At 51.5% G+C, this 17962-nt stretch overlaps 2 protein-coding genes across 4 annotated transcripts in view; both read right to left on the bottom strand.

The window, feature by feature from the left end:
• Positions 1-16128, bottom strand: part of KANK2 (KN motif and ankyrin repeat domains 2) — a 28579-nt gene extending 12451 nt beyond the window's left edge. The window contains exons 1-7 of one of the 3 annotated variants that reach the window (XM_036761221.1): positions 16040-16128; positions 13728-13880; positions 11048-11158; positions 8996-10561; positions 3601-3774; positions 3172-3274; positions 1101-1337 (exon numbers count right to left, since the gene is read on the bottom strand). In XM_036761221.1, the coding sequence (XP_036617116.1) occupies positions 1101-1337; positions 3172-3274; positions 3601-3774; positions 8996-10561; positions 11048-11084 (2117 nt within the window). In that variant the 5' untranslated portion in view covers positions 11085-11158; positions 13728-13880; positions 16040-16128. Of the gene's footprint in view, positions 1-1100; positions 1338-3171; positions 3275-3600; positions 3775-8995; positions 10562-11047; positions 11159-13727; positions 13881-14916; positions 15013-16039 lie in introns of those variants that run through there. The other 2 variants (XM_036761235.1, XM_036761228.1) reach the window with 2 other exon arrangements.
• Positions 16129-17023: 895 nt separating this feature from the next.
• DOCK6 (dedicator of cytokinesis 6) overlaps positions 17024-17962 on the bottom strand; it is a 54099-nt gene continuing 53160 nt past the window's right edge. Inside the window, exon 50 of the mRNA XM_036740772.1 lies at positions 17024-17299. Within this exon, the coding sequence (XP_036596667.1) occupies positions 17257-17299 (43 nt within the window). The 3' untranslated portion in view covers positions 17024-17256. The remainder of the gene's footprint in view (positions 17300-17962) is intronic.

The raw sequence follows: 17962 nt of genomic DNA, 5'->3' as shown, positions 1-17962 counted from the left end.
GATGAGGGGAGGGAGAGAGATCACCAGGGAACTGGACCCCTGAAGAGCTCGGCAAATGGGATTTTAGTTGTTGTTTAGTTATTTCAGTCGTGTCCCACTCTTTGTGACCCTGTTTGGGGTTTTCTTGGCAGGAATACTGGGGCAGTTTGCCATTTCCTTCTCAAACTCATTATACTGATGAGGAAACTTAAGCCAACAGGGTTAAGTGACTTGCCCAGGGTCACGCAGCTAGTGTGCGTCACCTAGCTGCCCAAATGAGATTAGGGATTATAACAGAGCTCATATTGCTGCAGCACAGAGCTAATTATCCCTGTTTTACAGAGGCAGCTGGACCCCAGTCACACACAGCTAGAAACGGACAAAGCAGTCTTGAACTCAGGCCTTCTGACAGCTAGACTACAAGCTGTCTATGGCTGACAGGAAATGTCAGCCCCAGTAACTGAGCTCTTACTCTTACCCAGCCAAGGTCTTTACCTTCCTAACAGCTGGAGGGGCTGGCCTCCACAAGGTGGGAAAGTGTGGGAAAGACTCCTGCAGGTTCCTGTCTCCCAGAGTTGTCTCTCCCAAGGGTAAGGGGGGAAAGGAAGGATAGAAATTGGAACTCAAAACTTAAAAAAAAAATCCAAATGTTAAAAACTGTTTTTACATGTATTTGGGGAAAATAATAAAATATTATTTAAAATAAAAAAAAAAGAATTATCTCTCCCAGAGACCAGGATCTGATAAATTAATTCACACTCAGGTGTAAGGGACGGGGCTTGGCTTAATGTTTACTTTCTTGAGTCTACATTTTAAAAAAGAAGCAGCTTAGTGACTAACTCTTAGCCCCTGAATTTCCAACAGTGGTTACTGGGGCAGTAAAGTATATCCATGGCATGGTTATTATTTTTTTTTGTGGGGGAGCCATCTTACTGTCATTCGAACAAGCTTCACCTATAGATAGCTGCCATCAATGGGTTAATGTGGCCTAAGGTGAAAACTGCTCTATGGTATCAATCCATCCCTGAGAGTGTCTGGGGCACCCCAGGCTTGTGCCCAGCCTATCCTCACCAACCTTGGCCCTGGGTAGAGCCCAAGCCCATTGGAGGTACAGTACTTACCTGATTTCATCCTCTGCCTTTGGGCTGGGGGCTGCCTCAGCCATAGGCTCTTTCCTTTGTACAGTCCCAGCCTTGCCTCCCCAAGTGGGTTCTGCCACTGAGCCTCCCCCTCTAGGCCGGCCTCCATCGCTGGCCCCAGGGAGCCCCTCATTGGCCTCATGGTATTCACTCTCTGTACTCTCATTGTCCGAGAAATTTTCAGCTGTGCTGGAATCCTCAGATGATGTAGATTCATACCTAGAAAGAAGGGAAGACAGGTCAGGGATAAGTAGCCTGTGGAAAGATGGAATGAGAAGCCTCTGGCCCCGAGGCCCTTTGCCTTTGAAAGTCCCACTAGACCCTCCTGCACACCTCTTGTCTCATCATCCCTCTGTTCCAAAATTTTCAAGGGCTTACTACTGCCTGGGAATCAATCACTCAATAAACATTTATTAAGTGCCCACTATGTGCCAGGGACCTACTATGTGCTAAACAACAGAAGTTAAATCCAGACTCTTCCATCTGGCATTCTAAGCCCTCCATAATCTGATGCTATGCTACCTACATGCCTAGCTTCCCCTCACATTTTTCATCCCGATGCAGGCTATACTCCAGGCAAACCGGCTCACTCTGTCCTTGAAATGTGTGCCCAACTGGCTTATCTCTACCTTTTCCTTCCTTGTTCCTTATCCCTGGAATCCTTTACCCAACCCATCTGAATACCCACTGGGAATTCCTCAATAAAGAAGGCAATTGCTTCGTCCCTTACCAATGCAGCTCAGACATTTCTCCGAGTTGCTTAGGACAGAGGTCAAACTTGTAGCCCACAGACCTTCAAGTGTGGCCAGAACCAGATTAAAATGTAATTGGGAAATGTTTAACAAAATAAATAAAAATACAATACAACATAGATAATGTTAGTTTGTGGCTTTCTAAGCCAGCAGGTAGCCCACAGGGATCCATTTTGATTTGAATCTGACACCACTGGCCTAGGTTACTGAGAGATGAAGCCAGTATTTGCAACAGGTGGGACTTGAACCCAGTGCTTCATGGTTCTGGGGCTAGCTCTATTCATGATGACACCCTGCCTCTCAATAACATTAGCGGGTAGGAAATGGCCCTGTGATTTTACCGACACAGGGAACTCCTAAGTGGGCAAACACTTTCTACCAGTTCAGGTCCATCCTTTCTCTGCCATTTATAGCCTTAGAGACTGCCGACTGCCCTCCGCAATGAAATGATTTGCTGCCCAGGGCCTCAGGGCCAGAATGAGTCAGAGCTGAGGATTGGACCTGGTCTTGCTGATTCCTAGGTAGGTTCTCTCTCAGCATTGGGGCCTGCTGACTTTTTTCAAAGCTCGGCTCAAATGCCACATCCTTTAGGAAGCCTCCTTTAACCCCTCTTTAGCTTGGTAATGACATGCCCCCACCTTGGATTGTACCTCCCTAACATACTTAAAATAGAATGTTGTACATTACAGTGATCTCTGTTTGGGCCTTAACCTTTATTAGATTATAAGCTACATGAGGGCAGGGACTCTGTCTAATCTAAGTTTTATAGGTTTTACTTAAAGATTAGGTGTTTAATAAATGTTTAGTGCATGAATGAATAAACGGATGAAGCAAGCACCAAACCAACTGAAAGTCATGGTCATCTCTGGGATCAGTGTAAGCAGTAAGCCACGCTGGATAGGTTTTTCCTCCCCTAGAACGTGTGTCCAGGTAAAACTATGGTGGAAGCGTCCATAAGGGGCAGCTTCAAAGGGGAAGGGAATATCACAGATCAACAACACTAAATTTGGAGAATGTATCACACAGGAGAGCCAGGGCATCACATCATGGGTCATCCATCTGCCTACAGGAGCATGAGGTCTTTGGGAACACCAGGTGATGATACCCTTTTCCTTTCACCTGCCTGCTCCCCTCCCCCTCCACTGGTCACTTCTGTGCTCTAGTGATCGCAGCCCCCCCCCCCCCAGGACAGCTCTGGTGGGGCCAGGACTAAGCCTCTGAAAGAAGGAGGCACCTCAGAGGTCAGGGAGGGAGCTGGGGGACCATCATCCTTAGTAGTTAGAGGCCAGGGCCTTCCTTACCCGCCATTGACACCTATGAACTGAAGGTTCTTCCTGTTGGGCACATCTGTGCTGGTCTCCTTCCTCTTCATGATGGACTTGATTCCTGCTTGCAGCAGGGCTGCTAGGGAAAGGGGAAAGGGGAAGGGGGAAGGGTCAAGGTCAGATCCCTCCCTGCCCATACCCTGCTGTACTCTCAGCAATAGGGTTGGGGATGGGAGGATAGGGAGTGCAGGGTGGGCCACAGTGGAGCCAGCCTTTCTTTGCCAGCTGCGAGGGGAGAAGGTATCACTTCCTTCATCTTCTGTCCCAAGACCCCTGGGGACCCTTGCAACCTTACTTGGCAGGAATGGTGAGATTAAACAGGACAGAGAAACCTGGTACCTGAGCTTGGCCCTTCATCATGCCAGGGACCTCCCCACTTCCCCAGGCCCTTCCTGTCCTCCTTACCTGAACCTTCCTCAGCTTCCTCCTTCCCACGCAGCAGCGCCACATTCCCACTCTGTTCCCTGGAGAAGCTGTGGCTGATGGCTGTTGTTCTTGGCTCTCCCAGGGACTGAGGAGGAATTGTGGCTGCCGGCCCTGGGGGCATCTCTGAAGGCTTAGCGAGGCCCCTAAAGGGAGCTGGAGAAGGGGGAAAGAGAGAAAGAAAATGAGGGTGTCTAGAATGGTTAAGGAATAAAGGGAGGGGGGTGGTATCCAAGCTCCTGAGAAGAGCCATCCAATTCTCTCTCAAATTTCCCTTGGAGAAGAAGGTGCCGTTCCCCCGGTCCTGAGACATCACTCCACACTGTTCCATCCTGTCTTCAAAACCTGCCTCTGATCAAATGAGATAACATTTGCAAAGTCCTTAGCATAGTGCCTAGCACGTAGTAGGTGCTTAATAAATGCTTCTTTCCTTCTCTCTGATGTTTACTACTTGCATGACTGTGGACAAATCACTTTATTTCTCTCATTCTCCATTTGCTCATCTATAAAATTAGGAGGCTTCTTCTTGAAGACTCTTGAGGTCAAAATGATTTTCACAATAATACTAAGTCAAATAAGCCCATTAAAATACTCTTCCTCCTGTTTCTAACTATCTATCTGTGTGAGGCTGGATTTTCTTAATATACATCAACCCAAACACCGCATCACCACAGACTGAGTGCAGAAGCCTATCTAAGAAACCAGCTGTTTTCTGTTACACCTGACATGAAAGAGATTTGCAAAATTATGTATAACAATGCTATTCTCTTAAATTTTTTTTGTTTTGGAAGATATAATTGTTTTTCATAAAAATAGTATTTACCTTAACATGTAATGGTTTATTATTTTAAATGAATTAAGTTAATATTTAAAATATCATATAAAATGTAGGGTTTTAATATCTAACATCATAAATATTGACAGATATAATCCACATAAACAAAAACTCTTCGGGATCCTCAAACATTTTTTTTTTGGAGGGGGGAAGGCAGGGCAATTGAGATTAAATGACTTGCCCAAGGTGACACAGTTAGCAAGTGCCTGAGGCTGGATTTGAACTCAGGTGACTCCAGGGCTGGTGCTGTACTCACTGGGCCATCTAGCTGCCCCCGCAATCATTTTTTAAGAATGCAGAAGGGTCTTCAATAATTTTTAAGTGCATAAAGGGGTCGTTAGACCAGGAAGTTTGAGAATTAGGAGACTTCTAAGGTCCCTTTCAACTTTAGGTCTAAGATCCTGTACCTTCTCTCCTCTGTAGAGGCAGCTGGTGGCCAGTGCTGGACCTGGAGTCAGAAGACATGAGTTCAAATGTAGTTTCAGACACTTACTAGCTGTGTGACCCTGGGCAAGTCGCTTAACTCTGTTTGCCTCAGTTTCCACATCTGTAAAGTGAGGCTACTAATAGCACCTACCTCCCAGAGTCACTGTGAGGATAAAATTAAATAATACTATGTATAAAGTGCTTTGCAAACCTTAATCCAGTATATAAATGTTAGCTAATGTTACTGTGCCTCCTGACATAAACATTCTGCATACCACTAACTTCCTGTTTGAACTTGGAGAAAATCCCTCCCCCCTCCATGGGCCTCAGTTTCCCAATCAGTGGTCTCTAAGATCCCTCTCAGCTCTATGAAACTCTCTAACTATATATCTGATATATATATATATATATATATATATATATATATAGAGAGAGAGAGAGAGAGAGAGAGAGAGAGAGACACACACACATATATATCTGATATCTCTGCTTAGGTAGTGGCTGGAGCACTAGGCTTGGAATCAGAAGGATCTGAGTTCAATTCAGTCCTCAGATCTTTACTGTGTGACCCTGGACAAGTCATTTAACCGTGTTTGCCTCAGTTTCCTCTTCTGTTCAATGAGCTGGAGAAAGAAATGGCAAACCATTCCAGTATCTTTACCAAGAAAACCCCAACTGAGGTGGGATGTGACTGAAAACACCTGAACAGCAATACTTTTAAACTTTAATAATAACTGGTCATAAGTCATCTGGAAACAGTCTATAAATTACATTTTAAAGAGAAGTCATTAAGGTTTCATAGCTATATTGCAAAATGCAGTGAAAAGAACTTTGGATTTGGAGTTGATTTCAAAGACCTGATTTCAAATCCCAGCCCTGCCACTTGCCAATTAACTACATGATCCTGGCTGCCAGTCCTGTCTCTGTCACTTAGCATTGGGGTGACTTGGGACAAGTCACTACCCCCCTGGGCCTTAGTTTCTTCCTCTGCAGAAGGGAGACTTTGGACTTGTTGTTCAGTCACGTCTGACTCTCCCTGACCTCATTTAGGGTTTTCTTGGCAAAGATATTGTAGCAGTTTGTCATTTCCTTCTCCAGCTCATTTTACAGATGAAGAACTGAGACAAAAAGGGTTAAACGACTTGCCCAGGGTCACAGAGCTAGTAAGTGTCTGAAGCTGGATTTGAACTCAGGTCTTCCTGACTCTAGGCCTGGACACTGAGATGCCCCTAAGCAAGTCTCGTCTATGACTCTAAGTCACCTGACAAAGACCAAGTTTCCTCGGTCACAAAATGGGCACGTTTCCGCTCTGTTTATGGGGTCCCCAGGATTGTTCTGAGGAAACTACTTAGGACATTGTAAAGTCATCTCCAGTAATAGGACCTATTTTCCCTGATTACAGCTCCCCTCCCAAATCCAGACATATTAGTTGTGAGAAAATTAATTTTACCTTTAAATCTCCGCTGTCTGTTGGGGGCAAGTGGCCTGGTGCTGTTTAGGCAATGCGATAGTGAAATAAATCCAGAGTCTAGAATTCAAGTCCTGACTTTTTGTGCCCTCTTCTCCCAGACAGCTTAGCTTCCCTGTCTTTCTTTAAGACACAGCTCCAATCTCATCCGACATTGGAAGCCTTTCCCAGACCTGCCCCAGCGGCTAGTGTCTTCCTCTCTCAGATTCATCTCTGCATACATCTTGTATGTAGATGTTGTATTTACATGCATGTCCATGTTGTGGTTACATGTCTTCTCCCCTCATTAGAATGTGAACTCCTTGTGGGCAGGGGCCATGGGCGCATTTGTGTTTGGGCCTTGTTTTGTATCCCCAATGCTTAGCACAGTGCCTGGCACACTGTTAAGTGATTAATGAATATCTGTTGGTTGACTGACTGTGGGACCTTGGGAAAGTCTTCTATTTTCTTATCTACAAAAGGAGGGGGATTAGATTTGTGAGGAAGCTTGAGAGCCAGAAGCCCTGGGTTCAAATCTTGGGCTCTGTTATTCCCTGGGTGACCTGGGCTAAGTCACTGACCTCCTGGACCCACATATCTCCATCTGCAAAGGAAGGCAGATGAACAAAATATGACGTCTAGGGTCTCTTCCAGGTTTGGCATTCAGAGGGTCTGGATTATTTCTGTTTTGTCCCCCTGACCCATCACACATCCTTCCCCCTCATCCACCAGCAAAGATGAGTGTCCACACAGACAGTGTCCAAAGCACATTCAGTAGGAGAGGTGACCTCAGAGCAGATCCAAGACAAAGGCTCTGGTCCTCTCTGAACAAAAAGTTGGGCTCCGATTCTCCCTTCTGTCCAGCAGGAGGCAGAGGCCAAGGTTTAGGAGGGAGGGAGGGAAAGGACAGGGCTGGAACAGATCAGCCCTGGCCGGATGCCTGCCTTTTCTGCCTGGCATTCTGGGAAAGCAGCCTAGTTTGGCCCAGCCCTCCCAGTGATGGACCCCCCTCCTCCTCCTCCTCCTCCTCCTCCTCACCCTTCTCAGAATCCAGCAAGGCTGCTGGCGCCAAGGAGACCCTGGGGAGAGCTGTAGCTCTTTGAGAACCCCCTGGCCCCTGAACTTCTACCCCCACCCCTGGAAGCCTCAAGAACTCTGCACCCTTCCCCACTCCCCACCCCACCTCCAGACCACTGCCTGCTCCTATTAGTCATGGTGCATGAAGTGGGGTGGGGAATCACAAACTAATAGGAAGTTTGAGCCGAACCCAGCTGTTCGTGTTTGCCACCCCCTTTGGAGCTCTGGGAGTGACCTTCCCTAATCCCCTTCCTCTAAGAAGTCCTCTTGTCTCCACCCAGACTCTCCACCATTACTTCACCTGGCCTTCACAGCCAGGACCCCTAATTTACATCCTTAAATGTTCTCCAGTCATGTCTGCCCTCTTCCTAACTGGGTATTCCCCTTTTGGGGGTATCCCCTCATCCCGCATGAAATGGGCTGAAGCCAAAATGGGATTGAAATTTCTTAGGAGGGGGACTTCACCAGCAGACAGAAGCTTGGGCAGCTATCTTAGAACATGCCCCCATCTGCTTTCCAGCCTGGAAGCCAGGGCAGGGACCGAATGACCTCTAGAAGCTGACGGACAGAGTGTCCTTAATCCAAGGAACTGGCCAGCAGGACTTGTAATCTGAGATACCAAGGCTATCCCTGGTCCTGTTTGGGATGGTCCTAGAACACAGCCGCCTGAGCCCTAGGAGGTGATCAGGAAAAATACTGGAATTGGGGGAGACAGGGATAAACATACATCTCTCCCTCCCAGAAGAAAGATAAATAAACACAGCTGTGGCCTCCTCCTCCCTTCTCCTCTTCCTCTCTATGCACTCCCACTTCAAAGTGTGACTTAGCCCTTGCCTGAGACCTGGATCATGGCCCTTCCCATCCCACTGAGTGGAAGATTCTGAGGATATGGTGGCCAGGAGAATGAGTTGAAGACGAGGGTCAGGGTGGGCTCCTCTTCACTCTCCATAAATCCCCACCTATCTGAGTATGCCCCTATGCCCCCTCCACTCCTATTATCTACCAAGCCACTGCAGTTTCTCCTTCAAAATGCAGGTCCATCACAGAAGCTCGGAGCTAAAATGGACCTCAGAGGACATCTGGTCCAAGCCATCTCTGAAAGCAAATCCCCTTCACCAGCATCCCTAAGGAGTGATCAGCCAGCCTCTGCCTGAAGACCTCCAGAGATGGGGAGTTAATCCATGCTACTTTTAGACAATTCTAAGCTTCTTTTTTTTTTTAAAAAAAAGGTTTTTTCTTATGCCAATTCTAAATCTGCTTCTGTACCTCTAACATTTTTTCCCTAGTTCAAGCTTAGCAGAAGCTGTCTGGTACATGTGACATGCAACAGCCCAAGATGTCAGCAATGCTGTTCTCTCTGTCCCATAGCCTCTCTACATCAGGATCACCGGCACCTACCCTTTCAGTATGCCATCTTGGGCTGACCCCAGGGATACGAATTTGGGCCAGGCAGACAGTCACTGAGTCCATCCTGGTGGACCAACCAGAGTTAGAAGTACTGAGACTGTGACAATCTAAGTGCTTTTTCCAGACTGACCACAAAAATGTGATAGCTATGAAGGCTGGCCCTCCTCCACCTCCCCAGGGCTCACCTGCCAGTCCATTGCAGCCGGGACCCAGGCCAGGGGCAGTCTCCTGGTCTTTCTCCCCATCCCGGTAGGGCTCAGTGGTAATACTGATTTTCTTTACCACGTGGAAGGTGCTAGGTGGCACATTGGCAGGGATGACAGGAATGACAGGGCCTGGGAAAGTGGTCTCTACCACCTCCCGGGTGCAGTGCACAGCTATAGAGGGTTGGTTCCAGGTATTCCCCTCAGGACTCCTCGTCACCAGAGCTCGAAGTCCTGCAGGGCCAGATGGCTCCAGGCTCTGGGCCCTCTGGGCTGGGGTCCCTGTGGCTGTGCTGGCAGCAATCTTAGGCTCTCCTTGCACCTGGACCACCTTTACTGTATCTACCCTGATGGGCCCATCTGACGGTGGCCAGATTCGGGAGTCACTAGGGGGATACTGGCCAGATGGTGCTCCCATTGCTTCTGGAAGCTCAGGACCTTCCTGAATGACCCCTGAGGGGCTCACTGAGGCAGGGGTGGGAGCAAGGGCTGGTACTGATGCTGGAACTGTCACTGGTGTTGATGCTGGAACTGGCTGCTGCCCCTGGGCTGCCTGCAGCTCCTGCAGGGCCTTCTTCAGCTGTGTCTCCAGCACAGCGATCTTGGCAGTCAGGGCAGCCTGGCCCTCAGGTGCCCCAAGGTCCCTCTCCCGAACCCAAGTGCCCACACTTCTCTGGGTGCTGGCATCCTCTGGCCCCACGCCCACAGAGCGGCTTTCTTTCTTCTCCCCATCTAGGTCCAAATCTGAGAAGGGCTCAGCAAGATCCGGCAGGTCCAGGTAGAGCTCCCCTCGACCCCGGCCTCCAGCCCCAGCACGGGCCCCAGGGTGACCCAGGAACTTCTGGCTTTTCAGCTGGACACTGAGCTGTCGCTTTTCCTCCTGCAGCACAGATACCTTGACTTGAAGGATGGGGATGAGTTTCACCTGCTCCTCCAGGTGACGCAGCTTCCTCAGGGCAGCAGCCATTTGCTCTCGCACATGCTGTAGGTGGCCTGGTGTGGGTGACACGGGTGTGGACAGCCCTGAGGAACTCAGTGGTGTGCCACCATTGTGGGTGGACAAGAGGCGTGGGGGGAGCCCGGCCCCAGCCAGGGAGCTCGTGGAGCCAGCTGCGCTGGGTGTCAGGCTGCCCAGCCCTCCGGCCTGTGGCCTACTGCACTCGCCACCTGCCTGGTCCTCCAGCTTTCGCCGGGCATCCAACAAGGTTCTCTCCACACGGGGGTTGAAACCCCCTCGACTCTCAAGGGCCCCATACTGTGGGTAAAAGCCTCTGCCACAGTAGGAGTAGGCCGAGTGGCGACTGTCTACGCTGGCATTCGAACACAAGGACTCAGTTGAGGTCCACCAGGAGCCAGTCCCTCGGGGCAGGGAGCTGAGTCGGGGGCGCCGGTGCACAGCCACCCGCTTCATGGTGTGGCCCTTCTCAATGTCATCCACATATTTGAGAAAGTCCAAGTCTAGCCGGTAGCCATAGGGAGTCTCAACCGAGTAGGGGGGCTCTGGCTCCTTCCCTGGGAAAGCTGTGGGGGATGTGGGTCCATGCTTCCCTGAAGCAGAACAAGATAAGGACAGTGGGGTGTCATTTATTTCCTGTCCCCAGGCTTAAGGATCCAAACATCTCAGATGCTCTGCCCCCTCCTCTTCCCACAGAATCTTTCTCTCTTCTGAGAAGCCCCCCTTGGTCAGCCTCACCTAGTTCTAGAGCCCTCCCAGTGCTTATGGACATGGTGAGAACCAAATTCCTTTTCACAAGCTAGATAGGTGGTTCTGGGTCCCCTCCCTTGGACTTGGGCCCCTGCCCCAGGACATGGGCTGTGTTTCCCACTTAAAACTGGTTTACTCTTGGTGGGTGTCTGGAACTGTAAAGAGCTGATCCCAGGGAAAGTGGGGGGATAGCCACAGAAGTAAAGGGACTGAGACGTCCAGCTTGGGGACAGATGGTCTTCCCTTTCTTCTCCTCCCTGTCACCCCAACCCCCTGCTTGAATATCCCAGAAAGTGAGAGTGAGGGATGGGGGTGGAGCAGGCTCTGACCTGGGAAGGCAGACTCCATGTGCAGGATTTGGGCCATCTCCTCTCCTTTAGTCTCACTCTTCTCGGGGTCACCAGGTTAATGGGGAGTTAGATTCTGGCACCGAAGGCCTCCTGGGGAAGGGAGAAACAGTGTGGGAGTCAGAGACCATGAGTGTCCCTCGGGAACCTGGGCAGAGGACAGAAATCCAGGCTGGCAGCACTCCCTCCTGCCCAACAAGGGTCACTTGACATTCTTCCCATACCTTTGATTCCCCTCTATCCTTTCAGGACAATCATGAGACGTGTGTGTGTGGGGGTGGGGTGGGGTGGTGGTGGTGTGTATGTGTGATGTGTGTGGTATACGTGTGTGGTGCGTGCATGTGTGATGTGTGCATGTATGTGCATGTGTGATGTGTGCATGTATGTGGTGTGTGTGGTATGTATATGTATGATGTGTATGTGTGATGTATGCGTGTGTGTGGTATGTGTGTGTGCTGTATATGTGTGTGTGGTGTGTGTGTATGCTGTATATGTGTGTGTGGTGTGTGTGTGTGTGTGTGTGTGTGTGTGTGTGTGTGTGTGTTGAGGGGAATGGACAGAGGGAAGGTACGGAGGGTCCCTTTTTGGGCCTCTGCCCCTGGGGCTCCTGGCCACACCCTGCCTCTAACCAGACCTGCTCAGCCCTATGCCAGTGCTGGGTGGGGGGAGGGGGGATGCTCAGCATCACCACCGGGCAGATACCTTGATGAGTATGTGGGAGAGAAGGCTAGCAAGCACTGATCCTGGGACACCAAAGGCCGAAGATATGAGCTTTTAGTGGTGTTAATGGAAATACTGTCAAATGGTCTGGGCCACGGGGGACAAACAGTTTGTGACATTTGCAGGGGCAAAGAGAGGGGGAAGGGGCAGCCCTGGATGAAGCTGGGCAGTACAGTGGAGAGAGTAGAGGGCTTGGACTACAATCTTGTCCCTGCTACTTGCTAGCTCTATGACCTTAGACAAGTCACTTCTCTCCTTTGGGTCTCAGTTTCCCTTGAGTAAGTTCAACCTGATAATTTCTAAAATCCTTCTGAGTCCTAAATCCTATGATCCCAGGGGTTGTCTAGGAGTGTCTGAGTGAGGTCAACTGGGGCAGGGGGTGGGGGAAGCTTGGCATGGAGGGGATACGTGAACCCCCTGGGTACTGAGGGGTAGGGGGATATCCCAAGCCCATCTCTAGCCTGAAGAGGAACATTCCAACAGCTGGCCTGATAAGCCCTCCTGGGTGGGCTGGACCCAAAGCTTGTTTTCCATGGGACTCATGGAATTAGTGTTTGTTCTGGCCTGAATGGAACAGATCAGGGTGGGCATAGGGAAACAAGAAAAAACAAGAGGCAGATGAACAACCAGCTCTTGCTCCCTCCCCATCCTGAAACACACATACATACCCTATATTCCACAGGGATAGAAATGGGGACAAGAGGCCAGAAGGGGATGGTAGGGCATCTCCTTAAGAAACAGAAACTGCCTGGCTGGCCAGCCCTCCCTACTTTTTACATCCCTCAAATATGTCCTGCTTAGCCTTTCCTGGACAGACTCCAGCTGCTCCCATAATACCCATCCACCCCACTCTGTTCAGGCCCAGCCAACTCCCCCCTGCCCCATTCCCCACGCAAGGGCCTCCTTCTCCTCCTAGAGATGCCCATCTATGGGGAAGCACCTCACCCTGCCCTTCTTCCTGCCCAGCCCCCCAAATACACCCCCAAGGTTGCTCTCGCTCCATCCCAACCTCAGCCATGCCCCAATCCTACCCCTCCAGGGAAGGCTGGGGCCCCCAACCTGTCCTTTGACACCCTTGCTGCTTTCAGAGCACATCCTGGGAAGGAGATGGCGGAGGAAAAGGGTGAATGGACATCTAGAGGGGACACTTTTTATTCTTACAGGATGATGAGGAAAGACAGGGAGACAGAGAGACAGGGTCACAGGGAGGCAAAGACACAGAAAGTCAAGTCAGAGACTATGACAACCGGAGGCAGAAATGCCGAAGGGACAGTGGGTGAGGAGGAGAGGCAGCGGGCAGGAGAGAAGTGAGGGAGTGAGGGTGAGAAGGAATGAGGCCTTTCCCCTATATGGAAACAATTTTCTCTAAAAATAAACAGTTTCGCTGCCTCGGCTACATGAGAACTTCCTGCCACCACAGAACAAGTCTTGGCTCAAGGCTCGGCCACACCCACCCCAGGGGAAGGCAGGGACTGGGGGGCCTGGTGGGCGGGCAGCTGGGGTGGGGGGAAGAGAGAAGAGACACAGATTGGGAGGAGGGGAGGAAAGGAAGGAGAAGGAAAAACTCCAGCCATGGGTGGAGGAGGGCCTTGTGAGGCTTTTCAGAAGCCTTCTTCTTGGCACTTGGCCCAGGACACTGTCCTTCCTGGCCAGAGGCAGTTCCTGGGACCCCGAACCCAAATGAGTCCTGGAAGGTCACTGGAGGGCCATCCCCTCCCACCCCATGTGCGTGGGTCAGGCAGCCTACTCAATCCTGGCAGTGGGGGGCCAGGGGCAGAGCTCCCTTGACCTTGCTCTGGGCTCTCCTGCAACCCCTGCCTCAAGCCTGACCTAAATGCCTGTGGCTTGGGGACAGGGTTCAGATGGGCCCCTTGCAGAGTTTTACTCCAACTTCCTAATATTTAAGCCCCTCAACCCCAGGTCTGCACATGCAGGCCCATACCTGGAATAGGGCAGACAGGGATGGGGCCGGGGCCGGGTGTCCTCTCTCCTTGGCCACACTCTCTCTCCAAGTCGATTTGTCTCTCCAGGTCTTTCTGTCAGTTTCTTTCTCTGCCTCTGACTTTCTGTCTACATCCTCCAGTCCCTCTTGTTCCTGGAACATGGAGGAACAGACTGTTCCTGCTTCCACCAAATTTCCCACCCTTTGGGGGCCAGAGAAAAATCATTGGTTGGCCTCCCCAGCCCTTCCTTCTCCCATCTCCTCAATCCCCACATGGGAAAATCAAGGTCTGGGTTATGGGACAAGGACAGAGAGGAACTCCAGGGTCCCAGCAACCAGACCAGGGGCCTCTTTAGCTTTCCCTTCCCCCACCTAGTGGCCAGTGACTCAGACCCCCAGATGTATGGTGTGATGGGAACAGAAACCAGATGTTGGAGGGGGAGGGGGCTTGTAAGAGCCAAAGGGAGGGGGGCCTAAAGGCAAGCAAGGTCAGTCTTCTGATCTATAGGACCATGATTTCCTGCCCTGCCTCAATGGGTTTGGGAAGAGATTAAATTGGGGGAAATGGGGAGGGAACAAGGAGGAGGGGAGTTGGAACTCCCCTTCAGAGTCCTCAGTCATTCGGACACAGACACACACAGAGTGGCAAGGGGAGAAGACAGACACTGGGGGAAAGAGACAAACAGAGAATTAAGGAAAGGAGGGACGGGGGCTAGGGGCTCAGGAGGAGGAAATCTCCTGCAGGGGCCTGAAAGCACCAATTGTCCAGTTCCTGGTCCTGCCCACCCCCTCCCTCAATGGGGTCATTCAGTCTGAGCCGGAGGGACACCCCGCCCCAGAACTGCTGGACACCCCCTCCCCAGGCTCTTTTTCCAGTCCAATGTCCCTTGCCAGGCCCCTATACTCCCCTTAACTGTGGCTCCCCGTCCCTAACACTGGACACTCCCTCTCTGGCCAGACACTTCTTCCTACTGGATGCCCCTTCCATCAGAGCCCCTCCCTAGAAAATTGTTACTTGACAATATTACCTGAACTGGACACCCTCCCTGAGCACCAAGACATTCTTTTCCTAACTGGATACCCCTTCCCTGACCCCCACACTCCTTTCCTCCCTTTCCCATACCCAAACGCTATTCGTTCAGAATACCTTTCCCAAACACTGCATTGTTGGCCAGAGGCCCCCGGTTACCTGGACGTGGACACCCCTTTCCTGTTGGCTAGCTTTGCCTCAGGTCTACCCGTCACCTTCCCTGGCTCCCAAACCATCTCCTTGGCTTTCCTGGTTTGATTCACCCTCTCTCTTTGGCAAAACATCCTCTCCCTAAGCCTGGACGCGCCCCCTCTCTCTGGTCTGAATCTTCCCCATCCCCCCATACTAAAGATGGGCACGGGGACTCATTCTATCCCCCCACTTCCTGGCAGGATGCCATCTAAACTTTCCAGACAGAGTCTCCCAGGTCCCCACCCTCTGCTAAACTTGAGTGGAGATGAGGGGAAAGGACAGATAGCAGGGCTGAAATTAGAATACTACAGTTCAGTTCTTAAAGTCATGAGACAGTTTCTTCTTCCCTATTTCCATCCCTTGGATGACAAGTCCACCCTGTGTCTCAAGCTGGTTCTTTCTAGGGATCAGGAGGGAGCTTCAGTCTGTGTGTGTTGGAGCAGGAACCTAGTCCTGTTCCTTCTTCACCCCCCAGTTCCCTGGGCCCTGAGGGGACCCAACCTGACCATGGATGAGTAATAGGACAGAAAGAAGGCTGGGCCTCATGGGTAGCATGAGGGGATTGGGCAGGCGACAGATCAAGGCCGGAGTGGGGACAACCGGGGGCTACCAGACAGAATGGGGTTTCAGGGCCTCCTAGCCAGCCTCAGCTAATAGCAAACAGCTGGATCTTACTCCCTCCCCAATTCCGGCCCCAGCCCAGCCAGGGCCACAGGGAGGCCTCTGGCCTCATCACTGCCTCTTAGCTCCTCGTCGACCAATCTCTGCCCTGGACAGGGAGATCGGCTTTTGGAGCAACGTTCACATATTGAAGGTACTTAGAAACGGGTGGAATAGAAAGTCGGAAAGGAGAAATGAGCGGAGACATAGGGAGAAAAGACAGAGAAGCAGGAGGGTCCTGGAGACGCACAGGCATTAAATGTGTGAGACACACAAAGCACGAGAAAGAAAAAGAAACTTAAGGAGGAGAGGGCGAGCCTGAACAGAGAAGAAAGATGGAGAAGACACAGTCTGAGACACACGAGACTGAGACGCTGGGACCTTGCTCTGAGCTCCAGATGTTTCCCGTTCCTTTCTCCCGCCCCGGTACCTGGCTCGGCCCCTCGCTTCCTTCTCCAGCCCCGACCCCGTCCCGTCCCGTCCCGTCTCGTCTGCGCGGGCTTTGCTCAGCTCCCAGCCTCGGCAGCCACCTCCACCTCCTCCTCCCCCTGCCCGGCTCCGGCCGCTTGAGGGGCGGTGCGAGGTCCACCCCCCCCCCCTCCCAGCCCGGCCCGGCCCGGCCCCGCCCCGCCTCCCGCTCCCCTCCCCATAAAACACCGCCCTCCCAAAGCCCAAGTACACTAATTTCTGCGCTCATGGCTGGGGGTGGGGTGGGGGAATTGGAGGTGGCTTTGCCCAGGGGACAGGTGCGGGCTCCACCTGCAGAACAGGTGTGTGGGGGAGGGGCTCCCTCCGCACCTTTCCGAAATGGAAAGGAAGGACTCTGGGCTGGAAGATTTCTCAGGCTCCTCCCGGCTCGGGAGGCGCAAGTGAAGAGAAGCCAGCCTGATGGGGATAAAACTCGAGGGATCCCCTCCACTTCTTGCGCCCCAGAAACCCTTCCTGGAGGAGGGTATGGGGCAGAATGTCGGGGCATCTTGGGGTTCTGCCAGAGCTTCCACCCTCTCCAAGCTGCGATAAAACCTCCTGTACCAGGGTAACTCCCGCCTTGCTTATCCACAGCGGGCCAGCTGTTGGGTTGGGGTGGGGTGGGGTGGGGAGGGCGGCGTCGGAGACAAAGTTACCAAAACATCTCTCCGAACATCCCAACCCAACCGGAGGGAGAGAGGGTGGACCACGAGTTGGCGGAGTGCCCCCCCTGTGCCTCCCTCTTCTTTTCCCCAGGCCAGGTCCAGCTGGCAGGACAGGGCCACTGCCTCTCGGCCACCCTAACCCAGCTTGGCCATGTTCCCCAGCACCCTGGCCGAGAGCATGTAGACGAGGTGTGACAAACAAGTAGCCTCCCACGGGGAGACCGACCACAGAAACCCGCCCCCAAAAAGCCCCCTTCAAGGGAGGAATCATGCTCAGTGGGTGATTTTTTTAAAAAGTCACTTTAAATTAAAAAAAGGAAAACGTAAACACAGGTGTAGACCCCTTCTCCCCCAACTGGGCCCAGTGCCAGAGTGGGGCAGGGTGAGGGGGCAGAAGACACAAAAGCACCAGAGCAGCCCAGTCCAGAGGCCACCCCAGGCCAGGCCTCCATTGTGTGTGCAGGGGGGTTCCCAGCCCCATGGGCTGGCCTCTGTCCTTTGGCACCCTTCTCAATCAGCCTTCAAATTTTCTGAAACTTGTTCTGTTCAAAGAGTTCCTGGGGTGGGGGGAGAAGGGAGAGGGAGGGAAAGACACATCAGAGTAACAGCTTATGTCCCCCCCACCCCAAGGTTTCCTTTTAGAAAAACCTCTACCTCCTCCCTCCTCCAGGAAGCCCCTCCCCACTATTATTCCCTTTCCACACCATTAGGGTTATTTCTTCACTGTCAGCCGGTCAATAAACTTTTATTAAGCTCCTAACATTCATTTAGTGCACCATGCTAAATGCTAGGCATACAGAGAAAGGCAAAAGACTGGCATCAGACTGAGTGAACTTGCCCACTTATCCTCCCTTCAGACTTTTCTAAGTTTTATGCCCTCACACTAGGTTCCTCAAAGACCCCCAGACCATGTATTGGAAGGCATCCTGGAAGATACTGGACAATGTATCTGGGGGTCAGAAAGACCTGAGTTCAAATCCAACCTCTGGTACTTCATAGCTGTACAGCCCTAGGCAAGTGATGATAATGACAGCTAACAATCATATAGGCTTTAAGGTTTGCAAAGCCCTTTATCTGTATCATCCCTTTTAATCCCTCATAAAAAGCTGGTAAGGCAGGTGTTATTATCCCTGCATTACAAATGAGGAAAGTGGGGCTGCCCAGGCTCACACAGCCAGTGAGGGCCGACTCCAATTCTAGCACTCTATTCACTATGATAC

This window comes from Trichosurus vulpecula, chromosome 1, assembly GCF_011100635.1.
Source record: "Trichosurus vulpecula isolate mTriVul1 chromosome 1, mTriVul1.pri, whole genome shotgun sequence".
Lineage (NCBI taxonomy): Eukaryota > Metazoa > Chordata > Mammalia > Diprotodontia > Phalangeridae > Trichosurus > Trichosurus vulpecula.
Note: the sequence above shows the minus strand (reverse complement) of the source record. Positions and strands in the feature narration are given on the sequence as shown.